This window comes from Argentina silus, assembly GCF_951799395.1.
Source record: "Argentina silus genome assembly, chromosome: X".
In the NCBI taxonomy this organism is placed as follows: Eukaryota; Metazoa; Chordata; class Actinopteri; order Argentiniformes; family Argentinidae; genus Argentina; species Argentina silus.
Window position 1 is genome coordinate 13428022 of NC_139653.1, and position 21098 is coordinate 13449119.

The 21098-nt window shown below is 38.0% G+C and overlaps 2 protein-coding genes across 2 annotated transcripts; both read left to right on the forward strand.

The window, feature by feature from the left end:
• gclc (glutamate-cysteine ligase, catalytic subunit) lies at positions 1 to 7332 on the forward strand. The gene is made up of 16 exons (XM_083696365.1): positions 1 to 594; positions 1610 to 1722; positions 2348 to 2530; positions 2634 to 2747; positions 3189 to 3247; positions 3456 to 3592; positions 3774 to 3848; positions 4062 to 4178; positions 4389 to 4527; positions 4880 to 4992; positions 5134 to 5226; positions 5482 to 5586; positions 5876 to 5957; positions 6065 to 6168; positions 6305 to 6425; positions 6538 to 7332. The coding sequence occupies exons 1-16, from the start codon at positions 445 to 447 to the stop codon at positions 6717 to 6719; spliced, it is 1887 nt and encodes a 628-aa protein (XP_083552491.1). The 5' UTR covers positions 1 to 444; the 3' UTR covers positions 6720 to 7332.
• Positions 7333 to 10247: 2915 nt separating this feature from the next.
• On the forward strand, positions 10248 to 20220 carry elovl5 (ELOVL fatty acid elongase 5; the record flags this gene model as incomplete). The annotated part of the gene is made up of 7 exons (XM_083694984.1): positions 10248 to 10305; positions 10907 to 11094; positions 13924 to 14001; positions 14857 to 15028; positions 16110 to 16234; positions 16855 to 16989; positions 17166 to 20220. The coding sequence occupies 7 exons, from the start codon at positions 10248 to 10250 to the stop codon at positions 17292 to 17294; spliced, it is 885 nt and encodes a 294-aa protein (XP_083551110.1). The 3' UTR covers positions 17295 to 20220.
• Between the last annotated feature and the right edge of the window lie 878 nt (positions 20221 to 21098).

Consider the following 21098-nt stretch of genomic DNA (forward strand, 5'->3'; position numbering starts at 1 on the left):
CAGTCTGTCCAGGACACTGAAACAGGAGACTTGTGGCCAGTGGACTATTGAATTCACATTTTATCAATACAAAGTCATTCCTACAAGAAAAGATCTATGTATTGTAACTGTAGTTCATATTCTGAAAGAGAGACGTCAGTAGCACGGGAGACAATCTTGAATTTCGAATCAGTGCGCCGTGGAACATTATCAGCGATACATTCTCAAACTAAGCTTGCTGGACAGATAGCAGGAGATGTGTGAAGGCCTTCCTCTTGTTAGCTAGGTAGCTAACAGTTATCCAGCGTCCCAGTATAAACAGCAATTGCATTGTTTCTCTGAATATTTTTGCGCTAGGAAGTGCGTTGGTAAACTTGCTAACAAGCTTGCTAAAGCAAACGTTGAACAACCTGTCAAATACGTAAATAGCACGCACCAGTCTCGCTGATACCGCACGTTTGTGCTATGGGCTTGCTGTCACAAGGGTCACCGCTGAACTGGGAAGAAACTAAGAAGTATGCAGACCATGTCAGGAAACATGGTATCATTCAGTTTCTTAACATCTATAACAAGGTGAAAGAACGTCAGAAGGACGTCTTAAAATGGGGCGATGAGGTAAGGGGGTCTCATATTCTGTTCGTTACGTTAGCTAATAGCTGTTACAAGTTGGCCAACTTCTGAATTTGTAATTGTGATGTAACTGCACCATTACAGCATCAGTGTTGATATCATTCACATCCTGCGTGACAGTGGTGCAGGTGCAGAAAGTAATAATTAATGTACCGAGTATTTCGACGTGTATGGCCACTACTAGGAACTATTTCAAAGCAGCTGACATTGATGTAGACCTTTTTGTCCTGTCACTTGAAATCCATGTCACCACCATGGTAACTGGTGTAACAGTTCTCTCCCCTAAGATATTGATTTGCAGTGCACCTATTGAGTGTGTTTTAGTATTTCACTCTGTTTAAATAATTGCATACCAGCATTTGTGATGTCTTTCTATGCAGCGCCTATCCATAAGATTTCAGTGCGCCTCAGCCTGATCACAACGCTTTGATTTCAAACGATGTGGAATGTTGTTGTTATAGAGTAATCCCTCTTTCAGACAGGGGATTACAGGGTATCAGAGTCAAAGTCAAGGAAACATAATTGATGAATTGGAATGGATGTGATGGTGTCCCATTTTTAACATGGAAATATGGATACAGGCATTAGGTCTACACACTATGACGCACATTGAAGGCATGGCGGTGTTTGTAGACAGGTCCATTGAGCAAAAATAAGAAATTATTTGAATCGTTAAAGCCACAGTCTTCAATATTTCCAGTAATTCAAATAATTAAATGTGCCTCTTGATTTAGAAGAATATGACATAATGATACCTTCGTGAGATTAGTAAAACTCTTACTTTACCATATATTTAATGTAATTAATTGAACACCACAAATTGTGCAATTAAGCCTATATGTTAGAATGTCATGGAATGCATTTGCTCCATTGTTTACATTTTTGTTGGTGGCCCACTCTTTGTTGATAGGCTGTGCACAAACAGAAGATTGTGATTGTATGTCAATATAAACTGACCAGGCTACATATTTCTGTGTTTTTTTTTTCTTCTTCTTTTGAGGTGGAATACATGTTGATTGAAATGGACGAGAAAAATGAGAAAGTTCGTCTTGTTCTGAATGGAGGGGAGGTTTTAGAAACACTTCAAGACAAAGGTGAAAAGACAAACCCCAAGTAAGTCCACTTAGAATCACTTTTGAAATTTACCAGATATCAATCAAAGTTACACATTTCTCTGTCGACCAATATGGGCGGGTTACACTATAATAAAATTGCATAGGACTTTTACTGATCTGAAGTTGACAAAAAAATTATCGCAAAACCATGCCATTGAGTGTTTATGTAAGTTCCAACAATTCTCTTAAAATGCACATTTGATAAACCAATTAAAAGACTTGAGGCAGTGCCTCTGTTTTATGCGAATGTGTTTGTACAAGCCACACAGTGGTATGCTTGCTAACTGCCCATGACATCCTAAATCTGTGGAGCCAACTGAACCCAGGGGAAATACCAGTGTCAGTGGGGAATAGTAGAGCTGTAGCATTCCTCATTACTGCCTCTCTGTCGCACATACTGAAGAGCATGCCCTGAAGCACAAATGCATTGCACACAGCATTTTCCCCCTGCTGAGATAGTGGCTTATATGATCAGATAACATAAACAAAACATGTTTACTTCATCAGCATAATAGAGGGGACCTTTATCTCAGACCTTTTGTTATTTGTTTTAGACAACAGTATTAATGATGACCTCTAAAAGTTGATGGGTTTTTTTGTTTGTTTTTTTTAAATTCATGCAGCCATCCCACCCTTTGGAGGCCAGAGTATGGCAGCTACATGATTGAAGGGACTCCAGGGCAGCCGTACGGTGGCACAATGTCAGAATTCAACACCGTTGAGGACAACATGGGGAAGCGAAGGCGAGAAGCTTCATCCGTGCTGAATGAGAATGAAACACTCTGCACCATAACATCATTCCCAATGTAGGTTAATTCCTACTCTATCACTCACAAAACTATGTGTAAACTATGTTGATTACGTTTGAAGTATTTAACATTATGTTAATCATTTCAAACTGTGGTTTAGGTTAGGTTGCCCAGGCTTCACCCAGCCAGAGTACCGGCCAACACCTGTTGAAAAAGGAGTGTCCAAATCACTATTTTTCCCAGATGAAGCCATAAGCAGACATCCAAGATTCAGGTAAACTCGTTAGTCCCTTTTACCTTCTAGATGGAATACACATGGTCATAATGGCCACCAATAGATTGTATGCTAAGAAATGGGTATGCTTTGTAAGATATGTATAGCTCCCATTCCCTTTGCTGCACATGCACAAAGCAGCTGTACAGTCGATGGTGAGGTCATACTTATCATGGGCTGCGATCATTCAGATACAAGAATAACTGTATACAAATATATTGTCTGCTTGTTAATTTGTTTCTTATTTACATATTCAAGTGCCAAGCTCATATTGGCGTACATAATGCTTGTTTTAAAAAAAGAAAATGCTTAGATATTAAGATGCATCCTTTTCACTAAATGAACTGTGCAGTATCATGTTTTTCACTGGCATTAGATGCAAACTTAGAGCTCCTCATTTTCATTTCTGATCACAAAATATGCTCTTGTTTATTCTTTCAGCACCCTGACCAGAAACATCCGTCACAGACGAGGAGAGAAGGTTGTAATCAATGTACCCAGTAAGTCTGAATGAGATAAAGATACACAAAAAACATGTATGGTCCATTTGAACTCAATAATATGCTGTACCTATTTCAGTGCATTCAGTTATCTTTTATTTTCATTGTTCCCAGGCAATGTTTGCTTTGAGAAAGTGTGATGTGATGAGTCAAAAATATTAGTTCTTGGAAGTTCCATCCACTAATTTAATCTCCTTCTCCATGACAGTCTTTAAAGACAAAAGCACCCCTTCTCCATTTGTGGAGAAGTTTCCGGAGGATGATGGGGAGGGGGCCAGGGCAGCACTTCCGGATCACATCTACATGGATGCGATGGGGTTTGGAATGGGAAACTGCTGTCTACAGGTATGCAATAGTATAAACATGGTATTGCTGTAGTCCTTTTTCTGTCTTTGGGTGTCGTTTTTTCCCCAGTATTTTCATAAATTACATTGTAATTTGTCATGGGCATAGTAAGTTGACAGTTTGTAAATATAATGAGTAATTCTTAAATGTACGTTAAGCTTTTTTATGATGTTTTTCCCAGGTGACATTTCAAGCCTGCAGCATTAGTGAGGCAAGATACCTTTACGACCAACTAGCAACGTTCTGCCCCATTGTGGTAGGCATACTTTTGAAAAAAGTACAGAAAAATAGTATTGCATAGTTGTGTCAATAAAATGTCAATGTGCTGTAAAAAAGTACTTTATTTTTAACCGCATATTTACATAATTACAAATTAAAGCCATCTCTATCAGTCAAGACATTTTCAGAATGGTTGTGTCGACTGTCAAATTATTTTTATTTTGAAAAAAAACTGTTGAACTGTTCACAGATGGCCCTGAGTGCTGCCTCGCCCTTCTACAGAGGCTATGTGTCAGACATTGATTGTCGTTGGGGAGTTATTTCTGCCTCAGTGGATGACAGAACGCAGGAGGAAAGGGGCCTGGAGGTGAGCAGATAGATCTGGAAAATCTGGCTACAGAAACGTAACCTGCCTAATGCTGTTTGCCTTTCAGGGCTTTAGTGTTCGCATCTGAAAACAATTTCAGTCAGTTGTAGGAACAGGTTTTACAGGTTTTTCGTTAGTTGAAATGTTTACAATAAGAGCATTTGAAAGCCCTTCTCTAATGTACATGAACATTTGTTCTTTTCTTTGCAGCCTTTGAAAAACAACAAATTTAGAATCTTGAAATCAAGGTATGATTCCATCGACAGCTACCTGTCCTGCTGTGGCGACAAGTACAATGACATAGACCTGACAATAGATGAGGAGATCAACAAACAGCTGCTGGATGCAGGTAATAAGGAATACTGTATTATTAGTATTGTCCTATTACAAGAAACATATATTTTCCAATTTATTGGATGAATGAGTTTCATAAATATGAAGGATAAGTGCAAGACAAAATTCTCCAAAATAGAATGAAATATCCCTGCATCACTACCACATCTATTCTCTGCTCTGCCGCGTCATGTTTTACTGGGTTTCTGTTGTGGATGGCAGAAGGTTTTTGCTTATCCATTATCTGTATTGTTTAACTGGCCTTTGATACTTTTGGATAACTGATTAAACCAGGTGAATGGTTGTAATGTTTGGTTAAAATGTTTTAAAACCTATTTGGAGATGTGACCAGAATCTTGTGTTTGTAGGGATTGACAAACTGCTGGCACAGCATGTAGCACATCTTTTCATCCGGGATCCGCTGTCACTCTTTGAGGAGAAAATTCACCTTGATGATGAAAACGAGTCTGATCATTTTGAGGTGAAACATTAAAAACAATTATGGTGAAACATCATTATGTTGACTATGTGACAGCTTCCAAACAAGGACTAATTATATGTTGAGTTGTTAGGCATTTTAGTTGTATTGAAATCTCATATTGAAATCTCATCTCTCTCGTAGAATCTCCAGTCAACTAACTGGCAGACAATGAGGTTCAAACCACCTCCTCCAAACTCAGATATTGGATGGAGAGTTGAGTTCCGCCCCATGGAGGTAACTAACAACTATACCGACACATGAAGTGTTCATACAATTTTGATATTTAGCCAAATACTCAGGGTGACCATTTCCCTGCAAAACTATCTCTGTATACTTGATCGGGGAAAATGCATGGCCAGAGCTCCCTCATCAACTCTTTATTTCAAGTTATTTCAACTCTTTATGAGTGATTGTTATAGTGATGCATGATATCATTGTTTGTAGTGTACATATCACATTGTGTTTTCTATGTTTTTTTCTACATTTTAGGTGCAACTAACCGATTTTGAAAACTCAGCGTACGTTGTCTTCGTTGTCCTACTCACCAGGGTCATCCTGTCCTACAAACTGGACTTTCTTATCCCCTTGTCAAAGGTGAGAACAGTTGCAGTCCTGTTGCAGTTTTCATTTTCAGTTAATTTCTATGTGTAATAAGGCTAGTCTGATAAATCAAATTTATGAGTAAATACACTACACCCCTTTGTAGTAACACTAATCATCCTAATGCCAAACTGTTGCATAGTAATAGCTCTGTAACTACAGAGCAATGGAGTTGAGTGGTTTTTATAAGAGTCAAACAAAAAACTGCTGAACTCTTACCATATATTTACAAAGCAATTACTAGATTAATTAAAATGTTTTTTGTTGTTGATGTGTGCATCAGGTTGACGATAACATGAAAGAAGCACAGAAGAGAAATGCCGTCCAAGAGGGCATGTTTTACTTCCGGAAGGATATCTTTAAAGGTGAATATGAATGTAGTCTGAGTCCAGTTTTTTTATGGGAGGGTCTTGCCAACATGCCTGAACAGATTTTCTGAAGCATCTCCTTTTCTTGTTTCTTCCTCCCATAGGCTGCAATCCTGTCCTTGATGGCTCCTCAGCGGCCCAGAACGGCTTGGACAGTGACAGTGAGGAGTACACACTGATGAGCATCGACACAATCATCAACGGAAAGGTGCCTATATTTACAGTTACCATTTCATATACCTCTTGTCTCCTGTTCTCTGAGTTAAAACAATAGATTATTTGAATGAAAACAATAATTTCTCTGATATAAAACAATAACACAGTTGTTGCTTCTTCATCATTAGGAGGGAGTGTTTCAAGGGCTGATCCCCATCCTGAACTGCTACCTGGAAAATATGGAGGTGGATGTTGACACAAGATGCACCATCCTGAATTATCTGAAGCTCATAAAGAAACGTGCCTCAGGTATATTTACTTATTGCCAATTCAATGACTGAAACATGAATTTAACATCTGCAAGATCAAACTTTTTTTTAAAAATAAAATACATTTTTACTTTATTATTTTTTTTATGTAGGTGAACTGATGACCATGGCAAAGTGGATGAGAGAGTTTGTTGCTTTGCACCCCCAATACAAGAAGGACAGCGTCATAACTGACCAAATCAACTTTGACCTAATCCGCAAGTGTGACAGGATTGCAAAAGGAGAAGAGCGATGCCCAGAACTCATTGGAGACCCAGTCAATCGGGGGAAATAAGATGTACTGTCACAGCTTTGATGAATTAATGTGTTGTCCATCATCATTGATACACATTAGCATGAAAAGGAAGACCAAATATGTGGCTGGACAAAAAAGTGGTCCAATTAAATTTAGTTTTTAAAGACGAATAAAAAAGTGCATGTGTGCATTGCAATGGTCAAGTGTGTATTGAAGGTGTATATACTGTATCAGATTTTTACAATTCCAAAATTATTTTAATAGTTGGGGAAAATGCAACCAAGTGTGTAATAGCAATCAGATGTGTATATATTTTTTCCTCTGTTCATAGTAAGTCTGTCTGTGTGAAAGTCTGTAAATGTAGCAAACTCTTAGCTGTACATTAGAATAATTTTAATCTTGTGTGTTCTGTAAATACTGTATTTGGGCTCAGTGAACATTAACAAGAGTAATTTCTTTGCCAACTATGCCACCTATGCTGTATCTGCATTTTTCAGAAAGAATTTTGCCTTTCAAAAGAGAGAAGTGTTTGGTTTGCTGTGCTTACATTGTAGTAGAAACTTTTAATAGAAGTAGTATATGCTGAAGTGCAGGTGAAGGTGAACATTTGCTTGGAATGTTGTCTTTTGAAATAAATCTGTGTAAAACATTGTCTCAGCATATCACTTGGTTAAATGACAAATAGTTCACTTCACTCTTTATCACTTATTGTTTCTCTGATCTTTATATTATTGTGTTGACTGATGGATAAATGGTATGACATTTTGTCAGGAGACAGAACTCGGATCCTTTATCTTTCGAGAAAATATAGTCTCAATACTGAGATATTTTGTCCACTAGAGGGGGACGGTGACCAGTGCTTCACAGTGCTCAAACATGTTTGGATCATATGATTATGTACACATCTGAAATTGATTGAAGGAGGCATTTAGGATAGATCATGTCATGTCTATATTTACAGTACCTTCAACAAGTCACTTTCTGATTAATGTAGGCGTATAATAAATGGCGGCAGGGTACTCCATTCATTTGTTAATATATTATATTTGAATTAAAAGCAGTGCTAATTGGTGGCAATTTAATGTTGTCAAACGTCTGTTTCAGTTTAATGTTGCCCAACGTGTTTTAGTCTTGCTAAGCAATGACGTCTCCAACCTTTATCATGATAGCCTACTAAATGCAAGATCTCCATTTGGCCACGGTCATAATTTTCATTGCCATAAAATGTGGAAAAATGCTGACTTCTTTCATAAACCAGACAAGTTCTAATTTAGCCATGCTTTTCAGACTTAAAGGGATACGCCACTGGAAATACAACCACCTACTTTTTCTTCATACCTTGGCTATGTTTGATTCACAAAGACTTTTTGGACTGGAGTGTTTCAAAGGTGCAGAGAGGATTAGGTCTAGACATAATTGTGATGATGATGAATAGGCCATTGACAATTACAAAATATGGCTATTAAGTATCTCTGTGAGGGAACTAAAACAGCCACGGTCAGAGGAAGCATCATATTTGGTTGTGTTTTCCCCTTGAAAGTGTCCTCAAAGCATATTTTATGTCGATTGGATTAGGAATGGTGTATGCTATTCTGCAGGTCTGAAACAGAATTATCCTAATTGAGGTCGTACAAATTCTGGTCCATAGATAAAGCAAACATATTCAGTTAGCCTAAACTTCAGTTTCCTTTCTTCGCTCACATGCTATGAGATAGATAAATAACTGATTATGTACATACATGTGCATCACGCTACAGATCAGTCCTCCGCATCGTGCCATCTCTGTGGTTCGCAATGTAACCATGTGGGGGATGCAATGATGTGATTGGTCTCCACTGACCAGAAATGAATGGGGTGATATATCAGGATGGAGCGGTCTACGCCTAACATCGTTGGGACAGGATCTATATATGACCACATTTCTAATGTAACTTTTTCTGTGATCAACAGCATAACTATAAAACTAACAAACTAGGCTACATCTACCGAGCCAATCCCTATAACCTACTTGTCTCACTCGGATGACTAAATAAAATAACGAATGCTTGTAGGTGAGTGCATTTGAGCTCATTAACGAAAAAAAAGTTATAGAAATGTTACCCTCCTGATCTTCAATTGTGAAGTGTGACTACTCTTTCTAAATCAAACCAATAAGATATTGTTATCCGTTTATGACTCTGGGCTAAACTTGATTCTAGACAGATATTGGCAATATATACGGATGCCGTTACATCAAATTATAATGCATCTATATGCAATATCATATTGCATTGCTTCATCATTATACCTTTCGTCACGAAGGACACATGACGCTCTCAGGTCAGGGCAATTGGCCAGAGAGTTCATGTGTTTCTCCCACACAGTACAGTTTCCACTTACCGACGGCGCTAGTAGCCTATTTGTGCTCCGAGATTGGGCAGTCAAGGTTATACGCATCCTCCGAAGGTAGGTTACATTTTACCGTTTATGATATGAGCTGGGATATTATTATAAATTAGATAGTAGTGTCTCTTGTTTTGAAAAGTGGACATATAACAATAGTGTTTGGATTATTGCAACAACAACAACAAAAAAACAGACTTTGGTTTATCTACAATGTCGCTCTGCCTAACCTACATTGGCGAGGCTATGTAAATAGGGTGATGAATGACCTCTGTGATGCGAACGATGGCGATAGGGTAGCCTAGTACTGTGTCCGGAGTCGAGACCCGTTATGATGGTATTTGGTATATGGTATTACTACTTAATATCAAACTTATTAAAATATATTCAGCCTGTATGCTGTAGGCTATACCTATCAGCAGCCCAACAGCGCGCAGCCATATCCAACTTGGCATCAATGTAACGTAATAAGTGCAAGTTGCGTTATTGAGTACGCTGATGTTATTTTCCATTAATATTACCACCGATGTGTTTTATCACTTGAGGTAGTAAATACAAAGAAAGTTGTGGGACTGCTCGTCTGATCAGACAAAAATATATTTATCACAGTTGGGCTTACCAAAAACCCTGTTGTGAGTTGAAGGTTCAATAAATGCCCTTATATTTAGTTTCTCTTGTCACACTGACATATAACATTGGTCCAATGGTCTCATTCTGGATGGCCTATTGTTTGGCCTAAAATTGGCCTAAAATTAAAATGTGCAGATATAGACCATGGAGAGTTTCTTCAGTCTAAACACAGTTCCTGAAGTCATCATGACAAGTTCTTCTTCCTCTGCAGAACTCCATGTTCTGATTTCACTGCACCTTTCTTTTAAAGTCTACCTGTATAATAGGAAGGGCATACATATTTTGTCCTTGTCCTTAATCTGATGTACACAGTCACACTCCAGCAGTAATGCTTGAACCATTGTACCATTGTGGTAATTTACCATACATTTCAGGTGTTAAAAGTTGGGCCCTTGTGAAACAAGGCTGCAAGTTGATAAAGTATACCAAATACATCTGGTGTTGTTATTAGTTGACTACTGTACATTAATACTAATGTGTGTAACAGAGTCCACATTACTTCTTTCCTCTATCTTCCTGATCTGATCTCTCTCATCTTTTTATTCAGGGTCAGAAATGGAGATTTTCAATCATAAACTAAACATGTACATAGACTCCTGGATGGGTCCTAGAGGTAAGTGTTTGAGACAAGATCAATCATTTGGATGACAATCTGATTAAGGTTTATGCTAAAATGTTATAAATTATAAGTGTATTGTTATCTCAATTACATCTTTACAGCAAGCCAACCTTGGATTCTTTAGTCATTTTTAGTCTTGATGCAGTCATGAAGAATGTTTTTTTTGTATTGGATGTGCAGTTTCTGTTTTATGTTGTTCTCAAATCCCTCTCAGATTTCTACATTTACCCTGCAGTTGATGATTATTCTATGATTAATGCAAAATTGCAAAATTTAAGGAGATTAGATCTTTCAGACCATAAAAATCATATATTAGCACCTACCTCCTCACAAATGTTTCATGTTACATGTGCTTTACATGGTTCTGCAGTGGAATGCACAAGGTCTTTTTGCACCTCCATGATTCTAACATAACATTTCTAGGAGTTAAGCAAACATGCTTTGGTTCTCACTGCCCCTCTCACACTAGCTTATCCTCTTGTACCAATATACTTGCAGTATAACTACCCCTGTCTCACTGGAAAGGAGATACAGTAATTTGTTTGAAGGAGTATCCTGCCATATCTCTCTCTCTTTCTCCATCTCCATGTTTCAGATCAGCGGGTACAGGGATGGCTTCTGTTGAGCAACTATCCTCCAACCTTTGCACTAACAGTCATGTATCTGCTGATTGTGTGGATGGGGCCCAAGTACATGAGACACAGGCAGCCGTTCTCTTGCAGAGGCCTCCTGGTGGTCTACAATCTGGGCCTCACACTCTTATCCTTCTACATGTTCTACGAGGTAAGCAGACTTACTGCTTATTTGCTCTGACAGACGTCTGTGGGTGGTGCTGGTATCACTGAAATGCAACACTACAGGCTGATGGGAAGAGAATGGGATGATCAGGAGATTGACATAAATGCTAAGATGCCCCCATAGGTTTGCTCATTGTGCTGTGTGATTCTGTGAAGATAAGAGAAATTGTGATCGTTCAGTCAGATTAGACACAAAGCAGTGGCCACTGGCGTCGAGCACTGAATGCCTCCCTGGTAGACAATGCTATGGGGGAGTAAGTGTGGCACAGCTGGACTCTGACAGGATCATTGTTTCAACAATCAAATCTCTCATGCCTTTTCACCCACATCAGCACAATCCTCAATTGTTATCTAAAAAACCTGCTATTATTAGAAAGTTGGAAATAGCCAACTTCAAATTCTGAAATGGTTGATCAATGAATACACTGATGAATCTTCAGTGAAGGCCTGTGCTTGTTGACTTCATTGTCCTTGTGTACTTGGAGTAGTGTGATCAGTCGTGGGGGTTGTCAATGTAAGAACCTATTCACTTAGTTAACCACTTAACCTTACTTTTCACAGTTGTATAGGCCTACACTGCCTCAAGAGGTATAGTACAGTAGTTATTCACTGACAAGTGGCAAAGTCTTTTCTCAGTGTACGTGTAGGTCTAAAGTCTTTCCTCTCCTCACCACCCTGGCCAATTTAGATAATTTTATTTTTGTTAGCATTGCGGAATGTAACCATTCATAGGATTGGCTGTGCTCATAGTGCAAAGGCCACAATCATCATGTTGCCTATATGGCTTTGAGCTTGGCAGCGGACATTCTTGCGTTCATTATTTATATACATTATTTATATACATAAATATGTTCAAGTTTGCCCCAAGGTTTAGCCTACTAAGCTTGCAGGTAAAGTAAATTGAGTAATTTACAGAGATGTACCGTTAATTTGGCTATTTTTGCTAGCAATCATAACATGACGCTTGTCTCCAGAAATGACGATTGTCTCCAGTTTTGCAGTTTGTGTCATACAGACTTAGGTGTAACATAACAACATAGAACGTTGCTAAAGAAAATGCATACCAAATTTTCATGCAAATGTTTTTTTTTAATATATATATTAATAAACGTGCAACATTCAGAAGTTTTGGACCACATAATGTGAATCTACATAAATGTATGTACATAATGTGTCCTAGAATGACCACTGCCAGCTCATAGCCATAAATGTGGCCTTTCTAAGCCTAGAAGTAGTTGGCCTTTGGACAATCACTGAGTAATTCATTAAACTTGGCCCTCTAAAACCGATGTCACCTGATTTCATTATAAGTACAAAGGCCCTGGTCAGGACACGTACAAATTTATTTTCTCATTGCGTAATAGGTGTAGTATAAGATGTGATTTAAAATTGCGAAATTGAATTACTGTATGAGAGCAAAAAAAGTATATCTGGCAGCTTGTTTAGTTGCAGTTGATGCAGGATGACCACAGTCTAAAATAAAGCTTCTAGTAAGAAATCCCCCACTCACTGTGCATTTTATTAAGTCAGTATTGATGAGGATGACCTCTTAAGCTAATTAGCTTTTTTTTGCAAGAAAGGCAGGTGGAGATTGGGTCTTCACACATTCCATGAATCAGCATTATTCCACCCAATTCTTTCTTCATTTTACTAATCATTCTTTTGTTTTGAATTAAGTATTAAGAATATTATAGCCCAGTGAAAACGCTAGCCTACACAATGTTATTGCAAAAATGTTGTAGGTACAAGATAGCTAGCACAGTAAAACTGATGGTGTTTTGAAAAAAAACAAGCCTAACAATGTGATTGCTGAAGCATTCCAATTCTCTCTGTGTAGAGACATTCGTGTTTAATATGTGCTCTGCTCTACATGTGTGGGATTACACAGCTGAGTAGTGGAGCACATCTGCCAGTCCGTGGCCTGTCCCTACCCCTCTCATCCCCATGCACAGGGGCAGGCCAATCACTCTCCTGGTGCCAGAATCAGATGATAATCCTGCTGTATGCCTCCAAGTCATCACAGTCATTAGCTCTGTACAGGCCCTGTGTTCTTTCACATCATGTTCTGAAATGGGTTCTGTCCCAAGCCCCAAGCAGAAATACATAGCTAGAATAATACACTTTAACCTGAACCTAAATCAGCCTTTACATGCTGTTTTCCATACACTTAACTTTTTGTTTTGCCAGGCAAAACATTGTTAACTTAGTCAAGGCAGTGTTGAATAAAAACAGCCTTTTGCATCCCAAATGTGAGGAATTATGTGAACAAGGCCTCCATTTAGAGAATGTGGCAGCACTGGTCAGAATGAAAGACATTGCTCTAAAACAATAAACAATGCAGGGTCACAATATCACACAACAGAAATGGGACTGGCATTCTGGCTGGTAAAGAAGAGAATAAAATGGAGAAAAACAAGCTTACTCAGGGAGATAGACTGTAGCATTGACCACTTCATTTCTTCACACTAGCACCAAGTATTTGAAGCTAGCATCCAAAATGCCAAACAGTTAACTCTTAACAGGGTAGAAAGCATCATTGGGATGTGAGAAAGTAAATCGATTTTGGAAGTGGGTTTTGATGGCACCCTACTACTGATCTATCTCCTACCACTGATCTAGAACATAATCTCTGCTATGGGTCCTATGTCACTGAGGTAATTTAAGATTGCATGACACTTGGTTTGTATAGTATAAGAATTAATTGATGTGATATAATATGACAAGGACAGTGAAATATGTGTGTGTCAATTCAAGCTTTCTGGCAAGATTCTTTGATTTTGGTCCACATTTGTCTAAACCATGTCACTTTGTCTAGCTATTGTCTGCTGTGTGGAACGGGGGTTACAACTTCTACTGTCAAGACACACACAGTGCAGGAGAAGCAGATAATAGGGTAAGTCAGTCATTCTACAGTAGACAGCAGTATGTTTATAGACAGGGATTAACATTTTTATAGTGTACAGACAGTATAAGAGCTACCATAACCTGGAACTGAATTACACCTCAAGCTTACAGTAGCTACTTATTTCATGGGGATGTTCATGTTTCTCTTTTGTTTTATGTTGAATTGCATAAGAGAGAAAACAGATTCAAAGGCTGTATATTGGTTGTAAAAGTTCAGTGTCATCAGAAAAAACTAAAAACAAGGACAAGAACTCCTTTAGCTGGACCTTACCCTTTCATTTATTCTCTTTTAATTCATCCTTGATTTATGGAAATTACATCTTCGGGTGATTTACGCGCTTCAGCACAGATACAGACACTAGCTAGATAATTCATTGAAAAGAGAAAATTGTTACCAGACAGTAATAAACATTTTTTTTTAAATTTTCTTGTTCTTGTGGTTGTGTTTTCTAACTATTGGTACAATTTATTTCAGCCAGTACCTACAAATCCTAGCAGATAAGCCGCAGAGACAGACAGTCTATTTAATCTCTGCTGTGTCATCAATGCTGACTCTTTTTAATGCCCCTTGGGAACATTGGACACTGAGGGGACACTTGCTCACACTGAAAAGTGCAACTAAATTGCAGTTCAGTTGTGATTAAAACGTAAGCGTGTTCCTGCTGTAGATGTTTTCGTTTTTTTACTTTGTCCTGAGATTCAAGGGCACTCTGGAGCAGGTTACCACTCAGCACATTATCAAGATGTGGGCTTTTGTAAAATGATTTGCACGAGGCATTTCTCACAAAGGATGACAAAGCTGGTGAAAGCTTGATTCTCATTTATGTTTGTTTCCTCATCTTAGATCATACATGTCCTTTGGTGGTATTACTTCTCCAAGCTCATTGAGTTTATGGACACCTTCTTCTTCATCCTACGGAAGAATAACCATCAGATCACGTTTCTACACATCTACCACCATGCTAGCATGCTGAACATCTGGTGGTTTGTCATGAACTGGGTGCCCTGTGGTCACTGTGAGTGAAAAACAATTGTACCTTCATATCCTCAACACTAGGTGAAGTAACCAAGCTTGCAGTTTTCATACTGAATAATTTCGATTTTAGACCCATTACAGCCAAACCCAATGGGCCTTGGAGGCAATCTGGGATTTGTACATGTATTTTTTTACTTTTAAATTAATGATATATATCCATTGATTCTTGAAGAATATAACTGTTAAATGCCTCTTGAGCATAATTCAACTCTTACCCCATCAGAACCCAAAATATAAGCTGTTGTTTGCAAACAATGTAATTGTAAACAAATAGCTATAGTTTCAAAATAGGGTTAAAACGATCATTTTGATCTCATGGATGGTCAGTCCTTGTATTCATAACTTCGCCTATTAATTTCAACATAGTCTCCAACAGAACACGTTCTGGGGGATCATTTCTGCAGACCAAAGAATACCTTCTGTGTGCACGTATTATACCGGCGTTGATCACCAGTGGTGCTGTAAGATACGTCAAAAACTAAAGATACGTTGTGTGAGAGTTACGTGAATTGCAAGATACGTTACTGAGAGTTATGTGAATTACCACTTGTGTGGAGGTTAGGCAGTATTAGGCATTAACTTTGAGTAGTTAAGGTTAGGGTAAGTTGTCAGGGGAAGGCATTAGCAAATATTAGTATAAGCAACAAGAATTAGCAAGAATAGCATTTGAGATTAATGTATTTCATGACTGCACAGGATGCGTTTTTCAGAGTGTTGTTCGGTCATGTACCCTCACCTTCTCTTAACTGCTTTACCTCCTCGCTCCAGCACACACTGTCCTAGAACACAGTGATGTAAGCAGCCCTCTGTGTTTTACCCTAAGGACACTGATAGCTGAGATTGCGAAATAACACCTTTTCTCCCTTATGTACTATGTATCATTGCTGCTGCAGTATACATATTATCTGATTAGAGGTGGTTATAAGACAGACTTTAGGTAGGGTAAATAGCACGAGATGTTGTGAGGTGTCATTCTTTGTTTCTAATTGTCATTCTGTGATTGCTTTGACCCTGCCACTGTAGATGAATGACTCTCCCCCTTTCCTCTGTCTCTTCCCTAGCATACTTTGGTGCTTCCCTGAACAGCTTCATCCATGTCCTGATGTACTCCTACTATGGGCTGTCAGCTGTTCCGGCCATGCGACCCTATCTCTGGTGGAAGAGGTACATCACACAAGGACAGCTGGTGAGTCTGGTCTCTGCAATATCAAAAACCTCAAGAGATGGACTATTACCGGCATAATATTGTTGAGGTCATGCATTGCTCATTTAAGAGCAAAAATAATACCTTTATTAATTTTAAAATTCAGAATTATGTGATTTTGCACCATTGGTATACAATTTACACATAAAATGTCAAAGGGACACAAAATGTCTGCTATTCATGGGATGATCCTTAAGGCTATTTGAGGTTAAACAATTGTGCATCATTGGTAGCGGGTGAGAATGGCGTGTGTGTGTCCCCTTTGTCCTTTGTACTGTACTTGATAGCAATGTTTACTGTGGACCAGTGTTGTAAGTACACAAATGTTGTAAGTACACCAGTGTTGTAAGTACACCGGGTTGTACACACTCCATTGCTATTTTGGAGATGTTCCAACACTCTCAGATTATTTTCTGCTCTCCTACCTCTGCACAGTACGCTTTATCCATTAAAATTGAATGAAAGCAACATTTCCCCTATCCATTTAAGGTATTTTTAGGCATCAGATCAATGGTACTTATTCATGCATAGTCATGTGTGTGTGTGTGCTGGTATGTAGTTAACAAACCATTAATTTCAGTTGGGTCTCATTTCATTTCTAGATTCAATTCTTTTTAACCATGTCCCAGACGATCTGTGCAGTCATTTGGCCATGTGGGTTCCCGAATGGCTGGCTGTATTTTCAGATAGGGTACATGGTCACCTTGATTGCCCTTTTCTCAAACTTCTACATGCAGGTGAGCAAATTAAAAATTGTTGCTGATTATTATTTTATTATGCCCAGCATTATACATTGCCCTGGTGATGTGATTATTACAGCGTTGTCAGTAGTGTTGTTGAGATCGACCTTTGGATCACAGCTTACACCTCTTCATCATTTTGATGCTAATGTGTTACACCCCTCTGTTTTTAGACTTACAAGAAACATAGTGTTTCGCTAAAAAAGGAGTATCAGAATGGCTCGGTTGCTCCTATGAATGGCCATGTGAATGGGGCAACACCCATGGAAACCATTACGCACAGGAAACTGAGGGTGGACTGATGCATGAGTAACCTCACAACGCTTACCGTAGAATATATAATGTTGCTAGGATAGGAATGATGTGTAATTTCTTATGAAGAACCTAGCATATTCACTATAAAAACAAATAAGCCATAGCCATGTTTATCTGAAGAGAGATGCCTAATATTTTGCACACCACAACCTATTATTATTCATATTGAATCAAAGTTCATTAGGACAAGTATAGCAGAGGGAGTAAAGAACAGTTGCTCCAGCGACCCATGTACTCTCATTGCCAAACAATATTTTCAAGTATGGCTGTCCTCAGTGTGGTTTTGATTTATTTGGTGCGGGCCTAGTCTCCACCAACACCCGGCATATCTAAACCTGGTAAATTGCAGTCTGGCAAGAGAGACGAATGTAGGTGTAGCCCATTCTTACAACACAAGTGGGGACAAACAGTAGCTTTAATCAACATTGATCTATACAGAAATCAATGTTATAATCCCACATCAGGAAGTTAATTAGGTCATACAACATATGCACTTCAACAGATCCATGATATACTATGTTATGGAACGGCAAACACTTGCTTGCATTTTCATTTCTGTGAAATACGATGGGTCACATTTTACATTCAGTTGCATTATTCCTTATTCCACTTGTGTAATGACACACACCACTCAACTCCATACACCATGCTATTACCAAATTATAACAGTGTGTTAACACAATGTTGTTTGAGTGGTTAGTGTTACTACACGAGTACAGCACAAGGGCAACTTGTAAAGGTATTATCATAGAATGTCATTAGAATTTATACAGACTGATGTATTGGTTAGATAATTAGCTTCGAGCGAGCCATTCTATCTTGCATACAGTACATCTGCATGTAACATGAGTGAAGATTAGACATCAGTTTGATTATGACACTATTATGACATATTTGTAATGTAGCTAATTGTTCAAGTGAAGTGTTGCCAGTTCCACCAATGATCACAATTTGAAACGTCTTCCTTTGGTCTGAAATGTACATTTGAAATATATAATGTTTCTATTATTTCTGGTTCCAATCTCCTAATTTACAGAACAAAACCATTTTGATGTTACGTTTTAAAAAGAGTACTTTGGTTACTGGCCATACAAAAGCCTAATGTTCTTTAAACATACCCAGAATTAGGTCAGTTCTTCTTCTTTTGCATGTATGGTACATTAAAATGAATCATTCCTATTGAATGATGTATTGGTAAGACCACCTGTTGCACTGTTCAAGTATCAACTTCATCCAGAGTATGACAACACTATCTACTATAGACAAGTGCACATTTATGCATTGTAAATGCATGACTCAGGAGAGCTATAGTTCAAAATATATTGCAATAATAGCTTTGTCCATTGTCAGTATCAATTGATCAGGTTTGCTAAGCATTCTGCTATAAAATGGCCATGATCAGAACCAAGTTCTTTAAATGCGACATACTAAAGGACATTTTATATTTCAGGTGTTGCTTGATATATTATTTCTATTGCTGTAGCAAAACTTTGTGTACAGTAGGATGATAATGTTTGACAGCCATTTACTGCACAAGACTATGACTACTGTAGCTACTGTACAGTGTCTCTCCTACATTTTCCTATTTTGAATGTATTATCTACTTAATTGCAACATGTGAAACAGAAAGCAAAAAAGCAACTACCCGATTGATAGTGCCATGTACTGTGTTATGACAGATACAGTAGATGTGTCAAGTCAACCAACAAAAGTGAACTCCTAATATGGACTACACACACTTTAATATTCAGCATGCCTCTGGATATTAAAAAGTGAGAATCTCTGGCATGTCCTCCATGAAAGGCTTTCATTAGTCATACAGTATATCTTTCAAGTTATGCTGGATTCATTGTTGGACTTCTGGGTGGTTTAGTCAAGTGATATTTTGAATAAGATCAGACAACTTTTCAAGATGAATACTGTACTAACCTTGGAATGTCAAGCTTTTGTCACATGAATGATTGAAGGGGATAGCTTGGCTGTTTCTATGCCAGTGTTGCTTATTATGCTTCTAGGCCTACATACAGGCGATGGTTTAGATATGATTGCACACACACTCTTCACTCTGTTGATAGTAAAATGTATATAATTGTAAACTAGTCATTTACACCACTGAATCACCATGAAAGCCCAAGTTCTGATTTATTGCCACCATTTCTGCAACCAAAGTCACCCCTATATCATAATCTGTATGCTTTCAATGTTTGTAAAATCCAGGACATGGATTTAGTACATGTAGGTATGGGCTAAATGTACAACCATAGATATAGATTTAATATTCATGTTCATGTTTGATACTGTGTTTTAAACCCACTATTTTATCTTACAAAGTTGTAGCCTCTTTGTTTTCTTATTTTATTAGATTGAATCAGGCTAAATCAAGTTAAACCTCACATTTGCCATGAAGTTACATTTTGTGGCTTTATGTTTCCTCAAAATTGTTGCCTTAATAGATTTTGACACATTGTACATGTTTCACTTGGTTTGTTTTACTCATTATTATTGTAAGACTTATTTATGGTCATATATTGTCGTCCACATATGCCTTAATTATGAAATGCAGGGGCCAAATCATCAACTTCTGCTGTAGAGATGTATCTCGCTTTGAAAGCCATTCACAAATCAATACCTGTATGTCCTCATTCACTGAAAAGTGGAAATGCTTCTCTATCAGATGTTAGAATGATGTAATCAACTGTTGAGAAAATTGTTAGCATTTTTTTAATATTGGCATGAAAACAGTGTGACACATCAACATTCACATGTCCCCCAAATCTGAGTAGACTGCAATAATTTTACCCAGAGTAGACCTCAGCTTTCTAAAAGTGCTAGTGAAGGCAGCCTCACATTAGTTTGTAGTGTCACTACAGTTTGCAGTTTGCATTTGTAATGTCACTGGAATTGGAATTAATAAAAGCATTAATGTTTCTCCTGCATGTCCTGTGGTGTATTTAAGGAAGTAAACTAGAGCGCTCTGATCAAGCAGAAATGCCTCCCCAGAAGCACCAGGATCTTAATATCACACTTTGGGCACCTGGCAATTATCACTTTCTTCCTTGTTATGGTGCTTTATCTCCATGTTGCTATTATTAGGCCAGTTTCCAAGTGTGCACTCACAGTTCTGCATCCAAAAGCACTCATTCAGAGCTTATTCACTCTTCAAAAAGGTTTATTCATATGTTCCTGTAGGGGAACCCTTTGAAGAACCTTTTTGGGTTCCATTTAGAACCCTCTGTATGAAGGGTTCAACATGGAACAGGGTAAAATGAAAAAAAAAAAAACTGTTTTGATACTAACTATAACCTTTCTTTCTATGGGTGTTTGACTTATCATGGCACAAATCTCCCTGTATTGTGTCATCTCAATAGTTCCTGGTATGGGACTAAGCTATCATCATATTAGTGAAGCACTATTTCATTCTACATGTGAAAAGATCTAATGAGCCTTACACAACATTAGGATCCAAATGTCATATTTATATGAAGGTTTTATATTTCTATATTTAATTTAGACAAATATCACCATGGAGAACCTTACACTTCGATAAGGTAGTGATGCCAGCAAGCTTCCAATCATCATAGTAATCCGATACAAATTTCATGTAGCAGATCAAATATTTTTGCTCTAAATCCTTTTCAGCCCTCAATTCCTAGAATATGTCATAGGTGGATTATGTGTGCCCTTATCTAGACAAGTGATTTAGAAAAATTAAATCATTCAAATGTGTGTGGGGCAGGGCAGAGTGCTCTATTCTGATTGAGGTTGTGTAAGAGGAGCTTAATCAATGTGTT

Coding starts and splice junctions, on each gene's coding strand:
- gclc (XM_083696365.1), top strand. CDS start 445: ATGGGCTTGCTGTCACAAGGGTCACCGCTGAACTGGGAAGAAACTAAG. Junction 2,748..3,188: donor AGCAGACATCCAAGATTCAG/GTAAACTCGTTA, acceptor TTATTCTTTCAG/CACCCTGACCAGAAACATCC. Junction 5,958..6,064: donor CCGGAAGGATATCTTTAAAG/GTGAATATGAAT, acceptor TTCCTCCCATAG/GCTGCAATCCTGTCCTTGAT.